The sequence below is a fragment of the Ursus maritimus genome, unplaced genomic scaffold (assembly GCF_017311325.1).
Source record: "Ursus maritimus isolate PB19 unplaced genomic scaffold, ASM1731132v1 scaffold_16, whole genome shotgun sequence".
In the NCBI taxonomy this organism is placed as follows: domain Eukaryota; kingdom Metazoa; phylum Chordata; class Mammalia; order Carnivora; family Ursidae; genus Ursus; species Ursus maritimus.
The window spans coordinates 50,650,985-50,672,096 of record NW_024424008.1 but is presented as its reverse complement, the minus strand read 5'-3'; the positions used below and the strand labels follow the sequence as shown (position 1 = coordinate 50,672,096).

General features: G+C 54.4%; 2 protein-coding genes across 6 annotated transcripts in view; both read right to left on the bottom strand.

The window, feature by feature from the left end:
• Positions 1–162: 162 nt before the first annotated feature.
• On the bottom strand, positions 163–2,253 carry APOA1 (apolipoprotein A1). The gene is made up of 4 exons (XM_008690201.2): positions 2,171–2,253; positions 1,891–1,953; positions 1,547–1,700; positions 163–848 (listed from the first exon to the last, which is right to left on the bottom strand). Exons 2-4 carry the CDS (start codon positions 1,931–1,933, stop codon positions 245–247), a joined length of 801 nt encoding a protein of 266 aa, XP_008688423.2. The 5' UTR covers positions 1,934–1,953; positions 2,171–2,253; the 3' UTR covers positions 163–244.
• Positions 2,254–9,248: 6,995 nt separating this feature from the next.
• SIK3 (SIK family kinase 3) overlaps positions 9,249–21,112 on the bottom strand; it is a 238,827-nt gene continuing 226,963 nt past the window's right edge. For 4 of the 5 annotated variants that reach the window (XM_040631195.1, XM_040631197.1, XM_040631200.1 and 1 more), the window contains exons 22-26: positions 20,610–21,112; positions 12,231–12,394; positions 11,203–11,335; positions 10,164–10,330; positions 9,249–9,475 (exon numbers count right to left, since the gene is read on the bottom strand). In XM_040631195.1, the coding sequence (XP_040487129.1) occupies positions 10,173–10,330; positions 11,203–11,335; positions 12,231–12,394; positions 20,610–21,112 (958 nt within the window). In that variant the 3' untranslated portion in view covers positions 9,249–9,475; positions 10,164–10,172. The remainder of the gene's footprint in view (positions 9,476–10,163; positions 10,331–11,202; positions 11,336–12,230; positions 12,395–20,609) is intronic. The other variant, XM_040631198.1, reaches the window with a different exon arrangement.

The following is a 21,112-nucleotide window of genomic DNA, read 5'->3' as shown; positions in this document are numbered from 1 at the left end:
CCCCCCCCCCCCCCCCCCCCCCCGCCCCGGGCTGTCCCGGGACGTCCCTCCGCCCTCACCCGCTCCCATCCTCCCAAAAAAGAATTTCTCGTTTTCGGAGCACATTTTATTGTTTAAAAATCGTAACTGAAGCTTCAAAACACACGCAGCCCAACACAGGCGTCCCGCTTTGGATATGTTTATTCTAAGAACCCGATGCACGGAAAGGGGAGTCCCGGGAGGGGTCCCTCGGGTCCGGGGCGCGTCACTGGGCGTTCAGCTTCTTGGTGGCCTCATCCACGGCAGCCAGTAGGCTGACCTTGAAGCTCTCCAGCACGGGCAGCAGGCCCTGGCGGAGGTCCTCCAGCGCGGGCTTGGCCTTCTCGCTGAGCGCGCTCAGGTGCTCGCTGGCCTTGGCGTGGTACTCGGCCAGGCTGGCGCCGCCGTCCTCCTTGAGCGCCTGCAGCCGGGCGGCCAGGCGCTCACGCAGCTGGTCGCTGTAGGGGGCCAGCTGCGCGCGCAGCGCGTCCACGTGGGTGCGCGCGCGGTCCCGCAGCTCCTCGCCCAGGGGGCTCAGCTTCTCCTGCAGCTCCTGCAGCTTCTGGCGCGCGCCCTCGCGCAGCTCCGCGCCCAGCGGCGCCACCTTCTGGCGGTACAGCTCCACCTCCTCGTGCCAATTTTTCTGGAACTCGTCCAGGTAGGGCTGCACCTTCTGCTTCACCTCCTCCAGATCCTTGCTCATCTCCTGCCGCAGCACCTCTGTCTCCTTTTCCAGGTTATCCCAGAACTCCTGGGTGACCGGGCCGATCTGTTCGCGCAGCTTGGTCACCGTGCTGGTCAAGCTGTCCCAGTTGTCCAGGAGTTTCAGGCTGAAGGGGTGGGGAGGGGAGAGCGGGGGCTCAGGGGTGGCCTCCCCGGCACCCCGGGGCACCCCGGACAGCCCGGGAGCTGCGCGGCACCTGCCCCTGACGGGCATCAGCCTGGGGCCCCGGAGCCCGGCCTCGATTTCCCCACACCCTGCCTCCCCCAGGACAGCCTCCCCCGAGCACACACCACCACCACTACCGCTGGGTTCCCCGGTCCGGATGGACTGAGGAGCTAGGAGCGACAGAGCTGGGTTGGGTGCCCTGTCTTGTCTGTCCCCAAAGCTGGGCCTTAAGGACCTCGTCTCTATACTTGGAGCCCCTCGTCCTCTCTGGAGACGGCCATCCCTGTTGCTGGCCAGGAGCGGAGGAGAGAGCTAAGAACGGGAAGGGGCTTGTTGCACTGGGCAAGCAGATGGTGGTACTGTGATTGCTGACCCCGGCAGCACAGACCTGCCCCTTGCTAGGGCCTACAGCTCTTACTCTCCCCAAAATGAGTTCTGAGATGGTGGTTATTTGGGGGATCTCATTCCTGCTTGGGGATTCCATTCTGGGTTTTTCCAGACCTTCTAGGGGACCCAGGAAATAGCAGGTGGGGATTCGGCCAGTCTGGCTACATCTTCCCATAGGCCTCTCTGCCCCTCAGGACTGGCCACCCCTGCCCCTGTTCCCCAGCCCCCCGGGGCCCCAGGTTGGGTCCGTACTTCAGCTGTTTTCCCAAGGCGGAGGCTTCAAACTGGGCCACATAGTCTCTGCCGCCTTCTTTGACTGCGTCCACATACACGGTGGCTAAATCCTTCACTCGATCCCAAGGTGACTGGGGCTCATCTTGCTGCCAGAAATGCCGAGCCTGGCTCCCTGGGGGTCAGAGGGGAGACCGAGATCAGGCCAGCTCCGGACCAGGATCAGAGCTGAAATGCCAGGCTTGGAGGCAGGGGCAAGGGGATGAGTGAGAAATCCTGTTCCCTGTGCCCAGGAGGGTGGCCCACAGCAGCTTAGGGAGAAGCCCCCCCCCCATGGTTGGCTTCCTAGGTTGGGGGGCACCTACCCGTGAGGAAGAGCACGGCCAAGCTCAGCACCACCGCTTTCATCCTGAAGGGACGTGGGTGACCTGGAGGAGAAGAGGGTCTGGGCTGAAGGGGGCAGGCCTCTCGTGTGAGGAGCCCAGTGGTCCCCCACTCATTTTAGCCAGGGGCGGAGGAGGCAGGGCACAGAGTGGGAGAGGGTCTCAGTAACCAGAGCCCCCGCATGGGGCAGAGTCTGGAACCAAGACCCCAGAACCTGAGCCTCCGATGCCCAGAGCTGGGGGAGCAGGCCGCTGCACTTACCTCGAGGATTCCAGCAGTCTCTGAGTGGCCGGCTCTCCTGGCCTATTTATGTCTCCAGGCAGGGGCTGGGCTGGGAGGCTGATAAGCCCAGCCCAGGCCTTGCTGCTTCTCACTGGTCCTGGCGATGTGGAACTTAGAGTTCAAGGATCAGCTCTGTCCCCAGGGCCGGACAAATAGAGTGGGCAAACAGGAAGCTGCGGGGGCTGCAAGGCCAAGGATCAAGGGTTCAGGCGGGGGCCAGAGGGGGTGGTTGCAGGCTTGCAGGCCCTCAGGGTCGGGGTCATCTGCACCCATCCCTTCTCCTGGGGGGGACGTGTGCCCGCCATTGCCCGCTGTGCCAGTGCAGCCCGGGGAGAGGAGGGATGGAAGCAAGAGACACCAGCTGGCCAGGGATGGCTGGGACTCCTCCCCTCCTCCCCTCCCCTTGCATTCCAGGGAGATTACTTTGTCCCTACCCTGTCCTTCCCCTCCAAAGGCAACAGACAGTCTCCCCCCACCAACACCCTGTGGCCTCTTTTATCCCAGCAGGTCAGCATGCCTCTCTCCAGGCTCTCCCAGACCTCCAAAGCCTCGCCTGAAGGGGCCCTGTGGTGCCAGGGCGTGGCCTGGGCAGAGTGGACAGGGCTCTGTGTATCCCAGACTGCGATTTCGGGACCTCTGACATTTCAAAACAGATTCTAGAGACCAACAGGGAGTTGCCTGCTTTTGATTTTGTCATGTAAAAAAGTTACCCACTGTCTCCCCAATGCCCCCAGCCCCGCTGTGACCAACACTTCAAACGAGAAAAGAACTTCTTTCAACCTCACAAAAGGGCATCATGTCAGAACAAAGGGAGTCACTTAAATTGAATCCATGTATCTTTGCAGTGTTGGTGTTTCCATGTGGGCGCGCACAGTGAGGTGGAGACCAGACTTTAGGGGTCCCCCGGGCAGGCGGAAGGACTTCTGCAGCAGGAGGCCACAGGAGACCTGGCTACTCACTTCATTTTGCCTCCCACGTGCAAACTCCTGGAGGAGGATCGCGGGCCAGTTAGGTCATCTCTCTGAGCCTCGGTTTCCTATCAGTAAAAGGGAGACAAAAATGGCGCAGGGCTGCTGGGGGCCGGGGAGCCCATAAATCAATGCGAAGCGCCGTGCTCCCGATGGTGTTTGCCGCGCTCCGCAGGGTTCTGCCGGGAGGCCCAGCACCTCCAGCCCCAGCTCGCCGACGGGCCCCAAGTCACGGACGCTGCAGAGGCCCCAGCCGAGCGGAGCTGTGGGATCGGCTGCTCGGCCTCGCGCCTCCCTGTCATCTTCCAGATGAGGAAGCGAGGGATGGACCGAATTTGCCCTAGGTCTCTGGCCCCTCAGCAAAGGAGAGGCAGGGCTGAACTTTGCACCCAGGTCCCTGGATGTAGACCCAGGACAGAAACGTGCCCTTCGCCACCCAGCCAGGAAACTCCCTGCTGTCAGGCAGGTCGCAGAGCTGCTGGGCCGCGGCCTCCGCCACGGTGGCCGGCCTCCTGTCCCTCACCGCAGACGAGAAGGCCTGGAGGCGCGCAGCCTTCGGTCTGAGTCCCGGCTCTGCCCCTCGCTAGCTGTGTGACCCTGGGCGAGCTATAGAGCCGCTGCCCCCCTCAGTCCCTTATCCATTGAGTGAAGACAAGCCTGGAACACCCCATCCCTAGAATCACGGCAGGGGTGGTGTGTATGGCAGGCAGACTAATACCCCCCCAAAAGATGTGCGGGTCCTAATCCCTGGAACCCGTGACTGTCACGTGGCAAAAGGGACTTTGCCGATGTGATTATAAGGACCTCGAGATGGGTGGTTTTCCCGGACTATCCAGGTGGGCCCGATGTCAGCACAAGGGTCCTTAAACCTATGAGAGGGAGGCAGGAGACGCCATCAGAGGAGACGAGGGGACAGCAGCTCAGGTCGGAGCCATGTGTAGGGGGTCATAAGCTAAGGAGTGTGGGCGGCCCCCAGAAGCAGGAGGAGTAGACACAGATGTTTCCCTGAAGCCTCCAGAAGGAAGGCAGCTCTGCTGACACCAGGATTTTAGTTTTGTATGACCAAGTATGACCCCTTGGGACTTTTGACCTCTAGAACTGTCCTGAGGTAATAAATGCGTGTTGTTTCAAGCACTGCATTTGAACATCTGTGGCAAAACTGGAAGGTAGCTGGCACTTAGTAACTATTCTGTGTCCCCGAATCCCAATTTCTGGCATTCTCTCCCCTCACTCCCGGTGAACACACTTACACTGTCAGACTGGAGCGAAGACCTCGGCTTCTGGAAGCAGACGTGGTGAGGACTCACATTTTGTCTGTGTGGCCCTGACTTGCAGATGCTGGGATTCGGGACCTCTGTTCCTGGACTGACCCAGCCGCAGAGGTCCATGGGGCCCTGCAGAGTGGGAACTGCTCTCCCTGAACAGTCTGCCTGGGCTGCCACTTGGCTGGCCCAGCTTTCTGCCTGTGGTTTAAAGAGCTGGGGCTGGGGGGGAGGCTGGTCCCCTCCTGGGGCAGCTCACGGGTGTCTCAGGCCAAGAGAGGCTCCTTTCTTTCTGGGGGTAGAGCTCGTCCCAGTCAGCACACGGGGGAATCTCAGAAGCTTACTGTTGGACTCCAAGCTACCCGCCATTGTTAAAGTTTGGTTTATTATTGAAATGATTTTTTTTTAAAGATTTTATTTATTTATTTGACAGAGATAGAGAGAGCCTGCGAGAGAGGGAACACAAGCAGGGGGAGTGGGAGAGGAAGAAGCAGGCTCCTAGCGGAGGAGCCTGATGTGGGGCTCGATTCCAGAACGCCGGGATCACGCCCTGAGCCGAAGGCAGATGCTTAACAACTGAGCCACCTAGGCGCCCCATGAAATGATTATTATGGCTAAGCCTAATTCCAACATTTGTGTAGTTCCTTAGTGGCCAAAGCACTTCCATGGTCAGCCCTAGAAGACCCGGCAGCCAGATATTTTCTCTGTTGTCTTGCGTATGAGAAGACAGCCGCTCCGAGCTGTCAAGGGCCGCCCGAGGCCTCCAGCCGTTAGCACTTGGTGCCGTCAGGAGCCGGAGTCAGGAGGCCCAGCTGGCCACCAGCAGCGGGGCCCCCGACTCCCCTGGCCCGTGTGTTCTGATCAGGGCCTCCTTGGTTTCCCAGCTCAGGGATCTCAAGGCGTCAGGCTAGGGAGGGCTGTTGATAGCATCCCCACAAGCAGCAAGTGTTTCTTTTTCATCGTACTTGCTCACTGGTGTGTCTATCTACTCCATTTCGCTGTAAGACGTTTGCCTCAGACTAGCCCAAGCCCCTCATTACTAGGATCTCGGAGGGAAGGCAGGCTTTGGGCATGTCAGAATCAGCCCGGGGGCCAGCCTGTGAGAGGCCTCGAGGGCCTGTGGATTGCACTAGCTGCTTAGGAAAGGCCCACCAGTGTGGGCCCTGAGTCCCAACACCCTCTTTCCTTGATCTTGGGACTCCCAGAGTGACTGTTTCTGAAGATGGTCACCAGGGGCCTGGCCCCGGCCCCCTCACCCCTGATGCATGCTGGCGAGCTGCTAGCTGACTGCAGGAGTGGATTTTGCTCAGAATGATTAGGGACTCATTTCACAATTCCCGTCCCCATGTCATACTGGTCAGTCTACACCTGGAAGGACTCTGTCCCCTGCTAGGCTTGGCACATAACAGACACTCAACAAGTATTTGCTTGATGAACGACACTGGCACGCGAAAGGAAGGGTCACCAGGACGGTAAAGGGGCATCTGAAGGAGCGGGCCTGAAGGAGACCCAGGGGTAACTCACTCTGGAGCCTCTGGCCGTCTGTCACAGACCCTGCTCAGGACGGTCGACGGACAGGAGGCGCTGCAGGTCAGGACGGGAAACCTGCTCTTGGGATGTTCAGACGGAGCAGGGGTGGAAGGAGCCCCCACCCCCATAATTCCTTTTTGGCAATTTTGTCGCAGGTCCTGGTGACAGAGCCCCGATTTAGGCCCTGGGGCAGGGGCCTGCACCTGCCAAACACGATTCTCTGCTGCCCCCCTGCTCGGGAGACGGAGGTGAAGGCGGCCCATCTGTGGCCAGCACAAGCTGGGGTTTGCCGCCTCGGCAGGCAGCCGGCCGTCTGAGAGCTTGCCTCAGTGGTCGGGGTGGGGTGGGGTGGGGGCCGGCAGAAGGTCAGAAGGAAGGGCTGGGAAGGATCTGTGGGCATGGCTTCTACCTTCCAGAGCTCAGGTCTCTAGCCTTTCTCCAGGAGGACAGCACCCTCCTTCCTCTCGAAGTTCATCCCACCTTTGGCCCGAAGGCGCCCTGGCTGATCACGGGGGTGGAGCCGCGGCGACGGGGTTACGAGGTGTGGAAGGCACCTGGGTGTGTCCCTGCGTGCTTCCAGCGATGCTCGCTCGGGCCTTCTGTGGGCGTGTGCACACTCAGACAATTTCTAGGAGACCCTTCTTGGAAGGCTCTTTCTGTCCTCAACGGTCCCACCGTGACCGTCTAGACCACCATGGGTGCCGAAGCTTTTTTAAGTCCCGTCTTCCTCCTCTTCTCTCTACACACCCAGGCAGTATTTCCAGCTCCAGTAATCTTCACGGAAGCACCTCAGCCAGCTCTCTCTTAGCCGGGCCTGGGGCCATGCTGGAAATCCCGCCCTGCCTTCTGGAGTCCAGGTGTGAAGAAAGAGGACAGCTATAGGAAGAGTCCCCTTTCTGTCCCCACACTTATCTGGCAATCCCATCACTGGGCTGACTGCGGTCACCTCAAGGCCCCAGGTCTCTGAGGACCCCCTTCCACTCCTTGAAAAGCACCCTCTCGGGGAATCTGTTTTCCCTCTGACTCAGCACACTCAAAGGCTTGCTTCTGGGGGGGCAGAGTCCAGGCTGGGTGATTGGGGACACAGTGTGGGCCGAGTTCAGGCTTCTAGAGAATGCTCCTTGACAAGGCGGGGTGAGATAATGGATAGCTCAAAGCTCCACCCTAGGCTTGGTAGGCCTCTTCAGCCTCCCGCCTCCACCCACCTGGATGCTTCTCCCAGCTAGACTCTGAACCACAAGGCAAATAATAATATATCAACATAAGATCGTAATCAGGTTTTTATTTGCACAACCCCCTCCTGTCCAACCAAGGTATTAAGTTGTAAGTTTGTAAGTCGCCCACCAGGGGGGAAAAAAGACTAAAAGTCTTAATGCCACAATTTGGGTCTGGAGATATTTTTTAATCCATTTTTCGTTCAACATAAATGAGAAAGAAAAAAATACTTCTGACATTTTCAAAGAGCAGAAATAGGAAATTATATTCATATACATTCAACATATACGGCGCATATCGGTTACTACGATACAAAGCAATGATCTTTACAAGTGTAGTTCGCAAGATGGCACGGTTAATCGGCTCACTGGCTCTCACCCGGCGGCCGCTGGCGGACGGCAGCCTGCTCTTCCATCAGCACAGTGCCATGTAAACAGAACAGGCTGAGTGCGGGAGCGAGGGGGCGGCGGGGGCAGGGGGTGGGGGCCTCGGAGCTGGAACAGGCCCAGAGAAGTCACACGGTAGCTGCTCGGGCCTTCTGGGTCGCCTCCTTCTGGCGAGGAGCTGTTGGCCTCACCAAGTAGAGGGGAGATTGGGGACCGCGGAAACGTGGGACAGATCCCGAGGAAAGGCCCTTGCGTTGCAGAAATCCACTTGCGGGATATCGGGTCCAGGAGCTGAGCTGCCAGTATCCGTGAGAAGGACAAGCTGCATGGGAGTCCTGTCAGCAACATCAGGACGGCCATGCTGGACACCCGCTCTCTTCTGTGCAAATTCAGGATGAAAGACTAGGGGCGGACTGGGGACCCTTCGCTCTGCTTTCCCAGGAAAAAGGATCAAGAGTCAGAATATTGAACATCTCCTTCTTGCTTTGAAGATCAGAAGGAGACGGGCAGACGCTCTGCCAGCCCCCAGCCGGCAGAGAAGACTTTGGTTTCTAACAGTGAAGAAACACAAAGAGAGCGGCAAACAGTTGCTGCTGCGTGTGCGCTGCTTCCCCGGGGGGAGGAGACCGCTGCACCTGTCACTGGCACAGGTAAGAGCTGCTCACAAGTACAATGTCTACAAAAAATACTTGGAACAAAAGGTGCAAGTCACAATTCAAATAGAACAGAATCTGGTTAAACATTTCTCTTTTAAACAAAAATTCCTTTTGTTTTTATTTATTAATAATAACAACAATAATAATAACAATAATATCAACATTTACCCAAAACAATTCCTACATGATCAAGAATTAAAATAGGGGCTGGGGATGCCTGGGGAGGAGGAGAAGGTTAGGAGGGAGGCAGGGCCCAAGACAACCTCCCGTTCTTCTTGCCTGTGTCAAAGAGGCTGAAAGAGAAAAGTGTGTGTGTGTGTGTGTGCGCGCGCGTGTGCGCTGAAGAATCACCCCTGTATAGCACAATATACAATGAGAATGACAGGTGACAGGCATCGTGTACCACTGCTGGGTGTTCAGTCTGCGGGTAGGACCAGCAGGATGATAAAGGCAACCAACTTTCCAGGTTGTGAGAGGGGAGCTGAGTCATACACGGAGGAGAAGCTCACATTGAGACGTTCTGACTGGCAGCCTCTCAAGGCCAGGCCACCCTCGGCCTCCCTGCTAACGGTCTGGTGTGATTCTGGCTGGGCCAGACACGTTTTCCAGGGATCCCAGCAGGAAAGACCTTCCCAGGTTCCAGGCTCGGGGGTTCTTTGTTTTTTGCTCTCTTTCTGGTCTCCAAGTGCCAGGGGCCATCACCCCTTCCCCTCTCCCTTTCGCTAACCACTAAGATTCTGGCGCTGTTATCTGCCAGTATTTGCTCCTGTGGGTCAGCAACGTGAAGGACTGGAGGGCGCTCTGTGGGTGGAGGCTGGGGGAAGGGGCTCTGGGGCTCTTGGCCTCTGTAGTTTTAACTGCTTTGCTCTTCTGTCTCAATGAAGGAAAGAAAGGGAAAAGAAAAAAGAAAGAAAAAGAAAAAGAGAGGGAGAAACAAAGAAGAGAGAAAATCACCTCCAAAAGAACACATACCAAAAAAAAAAAATCAAACCAAAACCAAACCAAACCACCAACTCAAATATACCAAATACACTTTCACAGAAGGTGGCAAACATGGATATCCTGTTTATTTCCTTGGTGACTTGGTCATACAAGCAAACATGGCAAAAACCCCTCAGAACCCAAAAGAACCGCACACTGATGGACCAATGTGAGGAAAGGAGCCACGACATTCTGGGTGGACAGAAACACAATGGCAATTTGGCGCAATGCTGCTAGATACTGTCGGTTTGAAGTCGGCCTTTTCATCCCCGGGCTGCAGACAAACCTGCAAGGGAGCAGACAGAGAGGAGCATCAGCGTGGCTCGAACGTTCACGTGAAAACTTCTACCACATGTGACCGGCGCGCTCGGCCTCAGGTATTTCAAGACGGTTGCCACACTGAGGCCCTGACACGGGTTCGCCAGACGGCCTCACTTGCATTCCCGGGTTTCTGTCAGGGTTGTCAAAGACAGAAGCCATGCTACCTACTGTGTGTGTAGGCCTGACTCCAGCCAAGCTGCTCAGTGTACCTGTTTTCTACCACGGGCCTCTGATCCCTGTCTGGAATATTCTTTTGCAGCACAGCCTGAAAACTATGGCCAGACACGTTTTCTTGCTGGGTTTCCTACTTCAGGACTGAGGTCAAGGACTGTCTTCTCCTTATTACTGCGGCCAGAGGTCCTCTGTCCTCCGAAGCCACAGCTCACTTCCTGTTTCTATGTTTCTACGCACCCCACAACACGTGTCTTCACCCCATAATTAAACCAAGGGACTCTGGCCCGCATGCGTTCTGTGTGCTCCCCACAACAACTGCACGGTGCTTCATCTGACAGAGCAGGAAAAGGCGAAGACCGAGAGGGGGAGGAGCGGTGCCATCAGGTTCACAGGCCACCAGGCTCAGGAGGAAGCCCCGGACCGATCGGGAGCTGGCACTGGGCCAAAGGGCTGGGTCGGCCGGCCAGGCTGACACTCACTGTTTCCTGTTACACGCCCGCCTGCTCCATGCTGAAGGGGACCTCGGGGTGCTTGTAGCTGAGCAGGATGTCGGTGATGCACGTGGATGGGTAGCAAGAGGAGTTTAAATGCTGGCTGCCATCAGTCAGGTCTGCGTGCTCGTGACCAACTAGGCTCTCCCTGCATTCTGCAAGACCAGAAAGAACATGGGAGATTTGCAGGGAGCCAGGGGGTGGGGGTGGGAGGTGGGCCAGGGGGAGAGAGGAGGATGAGAAATCGGAGCCCCGCGGAGCCGGCCAGCCAGGCCTGAATTCTAGCTCATAGCAGGCTCTCCATGTGTTTAGTGTCTGTGGGCTGGGCCAGGTTCTTCCCGAACTCTCCAAATGTTCCACTTTGCCCTGTTGCTTTACTATCTCCCAGGCGCTACCGACCACGGCAGAGTGGAAGCAGACAGAGCTGCTCCTGCAGGAAGATTGACCTCTTGAAGGGAGCTGGCAGCTCAGTACTGTTAGCAGGCTCCCAGCAGTGTTCTCAGCACTTAAACTCACTAAGCCGATTAACGCTCACTGCACCGTCTAGGCTCTAGGCTCTAGGCTCTATGGTTTCTGCCACTTTACGGGGGAGAACTCTGGGGGCTCAGAAAGGTGAAGTGCTTTGTCCGTGGAGCCTGTAAGGGGCAAAGTCAGGATTTCTTGCAGACCTGTCCACTCGAAAAAGCCTAGGCTCTGTATCTGTTACGATACCCTCCCTTTACTGGCGCTAAGGAGAGGGAGACATAGCCCCTTACAACACAATGCCCTCTAATCAGAACTAGGAAAATAGTTCTTAAAGCAGTATCTTATCGAAGCGTTACAAAGACAATGTGATACCCCTGCACTCAACCAGAAGATTCGCTCCCTTGTGTGCTCATTCTCGATGGAGACAAGTGGGAAGGGCTTTGCGTCCAGACCCCTTGGGGAAGCTTTGGCTTCCCATCTTCCTATGAACCCTTTATACAGAAGAGGAGAAAAGTCACTAGTGAAAAGGGGGGAGGAGCGCCCCATGCATAAGGCCCCTTACCCTCATTTTCCCCATCTTGAAACTGCTGGCTCCCCATGAGTGAGGACTGACTGAGAACCGCGTCCGACATCCGGGCAGAACTGAGTGCTTTCCCAGCCACGAGACTCATTCCCGGCAAGTTATCCAGCTGCACCTGCAGAAAACAATTAGGAAAAGAAGTCAGGATACCAGAGTATGTGCGGCTCTCAGGTGACCCTGAGAGACAGTGATTCCCTCGAACAGAGCGTGAGCAAAGGGCAGCCTTGGGCACCCCCCCCCAGGCTGGACCACCCACTCCCTCTGCGGTTGCCATCCAAACAGGGAGGCTGCAGGGGTAACAGCACGGGAAGCTGCCTCACCTTCCCCCGTGGGGTGGGTGGGGGAGGGCACAGTGAACCTCAGCTGGTGGTCACACACCCTTGGCAATGACACGGCCTTCCAAAACCCATCTGACCTATCCCCAGCGGCCCGAAGACTTGGTCTTAGGACAGCACTCCGCATCGGCCCCATCCAGTGCAGAGCCACCCGTCCCAAGTGGCCACTGAGCACTTGAAGTGTGACTAGTGTGACTGAGGAACCAAATTTTTAAATTTTATTTCATTTTAAATACATGTAAATCTGGCCACACGTGGCTACTTGGTCCTGTATTAGACAGTGCTGCCCTAGGAGTCTGTCCTAGGACAGCAAAGGTTTCCTGAGCCGGATTAGTTCTCTTTATCTGAATAAGTTCAATGGAGCTATCCAAAAACTAACCAAGAGCCTATGGGTTCATCTGCTTGGGCTGGAGCTTAGACCGTTTGGGGAGAAGTTCAAGAACTCAGCCCAGAAGGAACAGAGGGCAACTACTCTTGATTCCTCAGGCTAAAGTTGTGGGCGCAGATTCGACTAGTCTGTGAGGCTGATTCAAAGACATGCCTGCCTGGTCCCCAGAGGTGCTGGACTCTGGCTGAGAAAAAATGGACAGGCAGATGCGACCCCACATTACTAAGCTCTGTTGTCAAGGTTGGGACTGGTAGGATCCCACTTCTGAGAAGGAGGGGCCAACATACATAAGCATCATCACTGTTCTGGATCGTGTGGTGTCTCTGGAGGGTCCGGGGCCTGTGGTGCTCACTGACAGAGGGGCGTGTTGGGTACCCGAGTCCGTTGTGATCTGGCAGCTCCATTGCTTGTCCTGGAGAACTTCTATCCATGCAGTTCCCTATGACCGACTCTGAGGAGACAGCAAAATAGGGTCAGCAGATCTCGAGTTTCTCCCAACATTGTCAACTCCCATCAAAGAAATGTCTTGCCAGAGACAATGAGCCATGGTGAGGACCCCGTGGACCCACCTGCCAACCCCAAGTCCTACGGCAGTAATGGAGGGATCATAAACCTTCCTGAGAAAAATTCCATCCATGGCGGGTGGCTGGATCACATCGAACCTTTTCTTTTTCTTTCATTCCTCTCTTGACTTGACAGTTTGTGTTTCCCAAACCTACCTCCTTCCTGGAGCTTTCAGAAACCTCTATCCCGGGAGAACGGCCTCTGTCCCATAGATGCCTTCTCTCTCCTTCCCTGGCCTCCACCTCGGCGCACCAGCCCAGGCCCCTCTTCTGCGTTTGCAACTGCTGCCCCCAGCTGCGTCCATGGCTCCTCCACAGTTTGCATTTCTACCTCGCCCTCCTCTCCCTTCTCACACTTCCTTTGGTAATATCATTTTCATGGCTTCACCTGTACTGCCTCTAGGTAATTACTGAAATGCTCTTTTAATAAGCTCCGGATCCGTAATTCCAACTATTTACTAGATACTTCTCCCTGGAGAGCTGACATCTAACACTTTAAACACGTCCAGCTCCAAACTCATCAACACCCCTCCCCCAGGTCCTCTTTCAGACATCAGCCCTGTTTGGGTGCCTATTTTCCTAATCTTTCAGATGCGAGCTCATGGGGCCCCCTGTTAACTCCTTCCCCCTGGTTCCACATCACCTCAAGCCTACAGAATCTACCGGTGCAATGTCGGTCACCTGAGTCCCTCCCTTCCCATCTCACTGCTTCCTCCTCTTGCCTGGATTACTAACCACCCCTCCTCCCCATCCCAGGACCGCCACTCTACAAAGTTTCATCTTTTCACAGAGTCGCCCAAATGCTGTCCCAGCCTACTTTCCAGTGAGTACCTCACACTAGTCTCCCCCACATGCTAGTCTCTGGTCAAACGGGAGCACTTAATTCTTCCCCACCCACTCACAATTCCATGCAGGTAGCCTCCCTGGGCTCCCTCTCCCTGGAAATGCTTGCTTCTCCTTCCATTCCAGCCAATCCAAATCAACTCATCCTCCTAGGTCCATCTCAAATGTTAATAACTTGATGAAACTTTCCCTTTCAAAAAGAAAAAGATCTTTGCTTCTTTTAAATGTCAGAAAACTTTATAAAACTGTATTACTCTAACATTATTCCCAACACCGTGTTTAATTGTGTATTTGCTTTAGCTGTTCATATTAGCCCGTAAGTTCTCTGAGAACAAGAACTGTATCTGATGCATGTCTGTGAGCCTTCCGTGTTCCAGAACAGTGTCCTGCACCCAGTAGGTGTGTAATACCTAGCTCTTTAACAGATATTAATAAATGCTCTCTTAATATGGGTTAGTATCTTGTCAGAGTCATGCACCCTATGGACTGGATTCTGGAGAGAAGAGAGTTTGAGAGGATTGAATATTTCCTCTTGGCCAAGAGTGGTCAAGAACAATACCAGGGCCGCACCTGGGTAGCACTTTTGGCTCCAGTCCTTAAGAGCCTGGCCCTTGAACATATGTTTTGTTTGCTTGCTCGATTTTTTTCCGTCAAAGCTCCTTGGCATTGGGCTTATCTTCTGATGAACTCTACCTTGGCAAGACCAGGTTTTTAAAAAGTTGTTAATAGGAGACACAGCCCTAACGCTAACTGTGCCATTCCAATATTTATTTGAATAATGAAAGTAAAATGTACTGCGTGAGTGTTGGGTAAAGGGTTTCAGGTCTCCATATTCAAAAGGTCTCCTGCAACAGTCGAGGTTAGGCCTGGCTCAGGGGCTGAGATAGGATGGGAAGGGAGGGGCCCCAACTGACGTGCATGTAGCTGGTAATGCAACGTATTCAGGAGCAAAAGGAGAGGAGGGAAGCTTCCCAACTGCCAAAGGCGAGGGCAAGTGAGAGATCTTCTGGAAGTTCTCTGAGCAAAGAGACCAAAGAAACAGCTAGAAGCCAATTCTTTTGCTACTGAAAGCTAAAAGCCAGAAGAGAGAAGACAAAAGAAAGCCTCGGCCGGGCCTCGCGGTGTGGGCCAGTCCTCACTCATCTCAGCCAGGCCGCCCGATTGCTCTCCGCGGGCACGGCTCTCGCGCTCGCCCCACGAGCAGCGAAAGCCACGGGCAGGAAGTGGTGCGGCACTGGCTCTGTGGTCTGCTTGGCCAAGAAGCTCCACAAACAGCAGCGCTTGCTTTTTCGAGGTATTTCCTAACGCCTGTCTTCTCTTCTCTGGCCGCTCACACCATCCCCTCACTTCCCTGGGGTTCCTTCCTGCTGGACGCAGAGCCGGCTGCAAACCTCGCCCGCTGCACCCCTGCCCCGCCCAAGACGACACGAGGGCTCCCCGCTGAAAGATGTCCCCAGACGTGAGGCTGGAGCCAAGCTAACAGAATGTACGTGCCCCGCATCTTGATGGTGAGCTCCTTCCCACCTCTGAGAGTTTGTAGTCTCCTTTCCCTCTCTTTTTTTGGACTTATTTTTATTCCTGAGAATGGGGTTTCTCCAAACCCAAACACCCACCCTTGTCTTGGTCCTGCTGCTGGGAAGGTCACGCGGACCCTGTCCCCCTTGTCGCGCTCTTCCCAGCCCTCATGTTCGGGGCCAGCACGGCGGAGCCAGCTACTGCTTGGGAGATCGTGCAGCGAGCCTTCCTGACTCCCCAGCCTAGAGCTCAGCAGCACAAGCTTTGGGGTCAGGGAGGCATGGGCTTGAATCGCGGCTTCCCCAGGACTCCTGAGGAGTGGGACGTCGGGCAGGCCCCCTTTCCTGGGTCTCAGTGTGTCGGTAAAGCAGGACTCACTCCGCAGGTCCCAACGTGCTCGGTGCGCTGTGAGAGCTCAGCCAAGCCTGGCGTCACTTATACTCATTCCGGAGGTGTTGGTTCTGAGGGCACAGGGCATACTGAGCCAGCCGACAAACACAAGCAAGGAAACCCTGCTTCCAGAATTGTGGGGACAATTTACCCATGTGTATGGGAACGAGGGAGTTACTGACACTTTAATTTCCAGAGACTGGCTTAGGAGATTGGTTGAATTTCCTCCGGTTTAGGAGAGAAAAATGTAAGTTAAAAAGCAGATGAAACAAAGCAGATTAATAGGAGTTAGGCGACAAAATTTTGGTGTAATGCACAGGCCAAAGAGCCGGAAGGGCCGGCAACTGCAGCCTGGCAGCTAGGTGGGCACGGTGCGGAATGGGAGGTGAGGAGGCAGGCGTGACGGGAAGAAGGTAAGCCCGGGAATCAGAAAACTCGAAGTCAGGGTCCAGCTCCATCCCCGACAGAGCACAGCCTGGCTCCCACACATAATCTAAAGGATTTCCCTATCTGAGAAATGAGCAATGTTGGCGGCCTCCAAAGATACCGCAGGTAAAAAGCTCTTAATAAGCTGTAAGGGATTACACGAGTCAAGCATCCTTTTGAGTAAGAATGCTGAGTCCTGAGTCTCCAGTCCTTTGGGACACTCCACAGAGACCTGCAGATCCATGGGAGGGGTGTGTGTGTGGGGGGGGGCAGGCAGGTCAGGCAACTAACCTACTGACCAAGGGACAGGAAATCCGGGCTCCAGTCTGTGGCTTGCAGCTTCTGCCACCTGAGCAGCTAGAGGAAAGGTCAAGCTCACCGAAGGCGACAGAAATAATGGGGGAGAGAGGACCTCTGGCAGCAGCGTTCTAGGTACTGACCGAAGTCAGGCGGGGAGAGTGCGGGGGTGGCCATGCGATCACGCGGGGACACAGACACAGAGGGCCCTGTGCGCACCGCCCCCCTGCCCCGGGGACTCCGGGGCGGCTTGCACAATTCTCTATTGAATCTGTCAATGTTGACTCGCCCTTACTCATTTACTGGGCTCTAAGAGAAAAGGAGAGCAAAATGCCATGTGTGCCTATTCCTCTCCAAGGTTCTGAGGGGTGAACCCGCCCAGCCTGTCACAGTTTCACCCCTCTGTGAGGCCTGAGTCCACAAATACTGCTGAAGCTGACGAAGCTGGGGGGCGGGGAGGATGTGGTTTTCTTTGTGAGTTCAGCTGGCAATCTCTCTGTGTAAACCCGTTACACTGTTGTCCTTATTTATTTGCAAAGTAAAAAAATCCAATGTACTTAATGGCACAGAAGGGAGATAAACCTCCTTTCTCGTTCTGGAGCGGCCAAAAAGGGAGATCACAGGCAGCACGGGGCATGGACAGCGCTGGAAGCTCGCCACACTCGAGACACGCCTCTGGCATGTTCCATGCTTGGCGCCCCGGCAGGGCCTGGCCCCGTCCTGACCGGTAGCAAGGGCCACAAAGGAAATAGGTAACTGTGGACACGGATACGTGGCCTTCAGATTTATTTATTTATTTATTTATTTATTTATTTATTTATTTATTTATTTGACAGAGATAGAGACAGCCAGTGAGAGAGGGAACACAAGCAGGGGGAGTGGGAGAGGAAGAAGCAGGCTCCTAGCGGAGGAGCCTGATATGGGGCTCGATCCCAGAATGCTGGGATCACGCCCTGAGCTGAAGGCAGATGCTTAACGACTGCGCCACCCAGGAGCCCCACGTGGCCTTCAGTTCTATCGGGCTATCACCACTGATCCCTGTTCATGTAGCCCAACGAAATTTTAGGAAGATCCCCCTAGCTCTATTCCTTAATAATTACACCTTACAGCACTCCTTCTGTAGCGCTTCAGGCTAACGCTGTTGAGCATGTCTTCCTTCCCCCAGCAGAGTGTAAGCTCCCTGAGGGCAGGTTCTGTATCTTTCCATCCCTGCATTCCCCACAGCTCCTACAAGACCACCTGTGCAAGCTAGTCATTCAGTAAACTGCCGAATTTGCTGTCATGGGAATAACAGATGAAGGGCCTTGGGACTAGTGTGGTCACTGCACGGAGATGGAAGGATCACTCAGGGACAGCAGGCATTCCTTTCTGCCCAAAGAGATAAACAAGCACGAGCCTCCCCCACTGGCCTGTGGCGGGGTGGGGAGGGGGAGGACCTAGCATTAGAACCTCTGTTGGCAAAAGCGACAGCAAATTATCTGGTGGTTTCTTTGGTAAGGTAACAGTGTGAGCTCTCAAGTTTTTAAAAGAATAGAATCATGTCAGGTTAAAGCAGGAAAAGATGGTGGAGCCATGGTTTCTACCGTAAAAGGGATTCTGATATACGCACATACAACCAGGGTGGCTGTGAAAAAGAAAGGAGCAAGCGAGCTGAGAGCCTCGGGCGTGGAGCAGAAGTACTGCGGACATGAATTCCATCCTCCTTCTCTTAGGGGGCATTTAGCTTAACGTCCTTCGTTACACAGATGAGGAAAGGGAGGAGATGTGATGTGCCAGGCCCATGGTCACAGAGGATGCTTGTGTTGTCTAAGGTAAGGACAACGGGACACCTCAGGGTAAGACGTCATTTTAAACACACAGATGTCCATGCCTGCAGGTGACTAGAACTCTGGAGCGGCATGGGGCTCCCCGAGGCCAGTCGTTTCCCTGCTGCATCATCTCACTATACCGGGTCATAAAACCACAGTAATCAACTTGTGGCTTTATTCATTAAAGACAAGTGTAGATGTGGCTTCAAGAGTCACAAAATAGGAATAGATGTTAGAAAGAGATTAGATGAATAATATTCAAGCTAGAAAAGTTAAAGAGCAAGTTTAAAGCAGGGTTGTGGAGGGGAGGGGGCTGGGGAGTGAGGCGATGGACACTGAGGAGGGCCGTGCTCCCTTTATGCCTGCATCTAAAATAAGAACATACTGCACACCGTTAAAGAACATACAATTGTCTTAAACTTGAATAAATGAGCATTTTACAAGTGGAAAAAAAAAAAAAAAGAAAACCTCTGTCCTTAGCTTCCCCTCCTTCCTTCGTGTGCACCACACTTCAAACCCACCAAGCCTGCCTGCTTTCCCCCAAACATCACGGAGGCACCCCGCCCACTTGTCTTTCCCCTGGTTTCTCCCCTACATCCAAGTGGCAAATTCGTCTTATTCCGCCAAGACCCGACTCAAATGCCACTAATTGCTGGAAACCTACCCCACTCCTCTGATTGGGAACTCTCTCTCCTGCCTCACCCTAGGCGTGAGGGAGACCAGCAAGCCCGCTGAACTGGGGTGGGGGCTGTTCCTCTGACAATTATGGGACACAGGCGAATTCCAGGCCCCCAGCCTTTCTGTATACAGGAGTCACACAGGAGGGAAAACTGAGGAGAAAGAGAATTTTTGAAGAAAAACATTTCAAAGGGTGTTTTCACACATGGCCTTCCAGGATGGGGTGGGGGTGGGGGAGCAGGGAGTGGACGCTACTTGCTCCGACTTTGCTCTGTCCTCGCTGCCTCGTGCACCCAGGACGTGCTTAGTCAGCATCTCCTGCAGTGAACGGAAACACTCCTGGGCTCAGATGCCACTCAGCAGCTGCTGACCTTGGGGGCCAATTACTTAAGCTCATTTGTCTCATGGGGGAAATGGGGACAGGAAGAGTTACTGCCTTACGGGGTTGCTGTGAGGATTAAATGAACTCGTGCTATGTGAATAGCAGTGGGTTTCTGGCACACGGAAAGCACTTTAGAGATGGTGGCCATTCTCCTCCTCGCACACCAACTATATTATGCTAATTTGGTGAAAGCCTTCATTCGTGCTGGAAGCTTTTCCACAGTACCCCTGATACTACCACCCTGCCTCTGCTGGAGCACTCCCAGTGACAGAAAGCTCCCAGGCTGCTGAGGGAGCTTATTCTAGAAAGTTCTGATGAAGATCTTCCACAGGAGTTGACATTTGCTGACACTTCCATCCTGATCTTGGTCCTCGCCCATAATACGGACCCCCAAAAAGTCTAATCCCTTCTTCCTCCTGGTTATGATGGCTCTCCTTAGTTTCTTTTTTCCTCCCAAGCCTAAACATGGCCAGGTCTGTCAGCCATTCCACGTATGAACTTGTTCTGAAATCTCCCACCATCCTATGTCCACCTACAAATACAGCAGCCACGGGTGAGCACAGTATGTCTGAGTGGTGCAGGTCCCTAAGCTGAATGGCATGCATTTGCTCAAAAGCCCAGGATTTTTAACCATTTTAAGCAAGCACACGTCCCTCTTCTCCGTGCATTACTAAGCACAACCGGAAAGCACCCAGCCTTCTTCATAAACGGATTCAGAGCAAGGCCTTCTGTCCTGCTGTGTTCCGTGGGACCTAATTCCCCAGGAGTTTTGTGTGTGACCTTAAAGGACAGGACAGGAGAGGCAGGCAGCTCCAAGAGGGAGAGGATGGAAGATATGCTTGGTTTCAAGGTTGTTTAGTTTCTGGATAAGCTCATTTTCCGTGATCTACGATGACGGGATGGATGTCAGTGCAGCTTTTATCTCGGATGAATGCTAGGATGACGACGGAAGAAGATTTTTGGAGTATAACTGCCTGCTGGTAATCCTAATCTCCTTCAGGATGGAAACGAACGTACTCATGCATTATATAAGGTGATGCAGGAAAACCCCGGGGATCCCTTATGACGCTGGGATCGTCTGTGTTTAACTTACTAACGAGGGGAGCAGAGTAATGATACTACAGCACATTTCCAGCATCCTTGCGGAGCAGCAAGTGTGTCTCGCATCCTCACATGCGCGTGCGCACACGCACTATGTCTAGACACAGCACACATATGCACGTTTTTATCTTCCCGAATACTCTGCAAAGCGCCATTATTATTATTCCTCCTGCCCATTTGTCACAGAGGAGAAACATAAGAACCTGAGGGTTTAAGTGAAAAAGTTACGGCATTCGTGACAGAGGCGAGTCTAGAACCGAGGAGCTTTTTTTGACTCTTGGTCCAACACCATTTACACAAAGCCGTATATCCTCAGCACCGGCTGATTTCGTTCTCCTGCAGAAGTTAAAGTGAGCTATTTTGATGACAGGAAATTCTGGAGTCCAAGGAACCATGGTATGAATAGGAGAAATGAGAACTCTCCTTATTGACTGGATTATGTAAGCACTAATTTTCTATTGCTACCTTTTTATTTTGAAAGCAGACCCCTTACTGCCCAGCATCCGCTTCCCACATCCTTCTCCCCCATAAGGTCCAGCAGGTCTTCTCAGGAATTCCCTTTCTTTTAGGAACACAGAGCACTGGCTGGAAAAAGACACCATCCCTGAGTTAAGTGAATTCGGGCAGACAGGCCCGGGACTCTTACCCCGAAGGGGCCCTTACCTCGGCTGGACACCTTATTTCTACTGAATGCAGCAGTCGGCTGGTGTCGGTAGGGATGTATCCCCAACTCCTGCGCGTGGCTCACAGTTCCCAGTAAAGATTCGGGGTCCCCGGGGCCTCCAGTACTCAAGAGCAGGGGGCTGTCATGGCAACCTTTGGTCACTGTGTTTGAGCTCTTCCTGTCTGGAAAGCCGTCCTTGGCCGCCTCACAGGAGCACTCCTCTTCCATGCTTTCCGAGCGCAGGAGGGCCGGCTGCTGGGCGTACCCGTGCGCTGGGCTGGGGGACGCAGCCTGCGACAGGCATTCCTGGGCCCTGATCTGGAGGAGATGCTGGGGGCTGGTGTGGTGGTGGTGATACGAGTCAGCATTTTGATACGGTAAAGCCTGGCGCTCTGTCATGTTCTGTCCCCCGAGACCGGGAGCCAGGCTCCCTGCGTCCCCCTGGTTCATGTGCCGGAACAAGTCGTGGTAGTCCTGCTGCTGCTGCTGCTGCTGCTGCTGC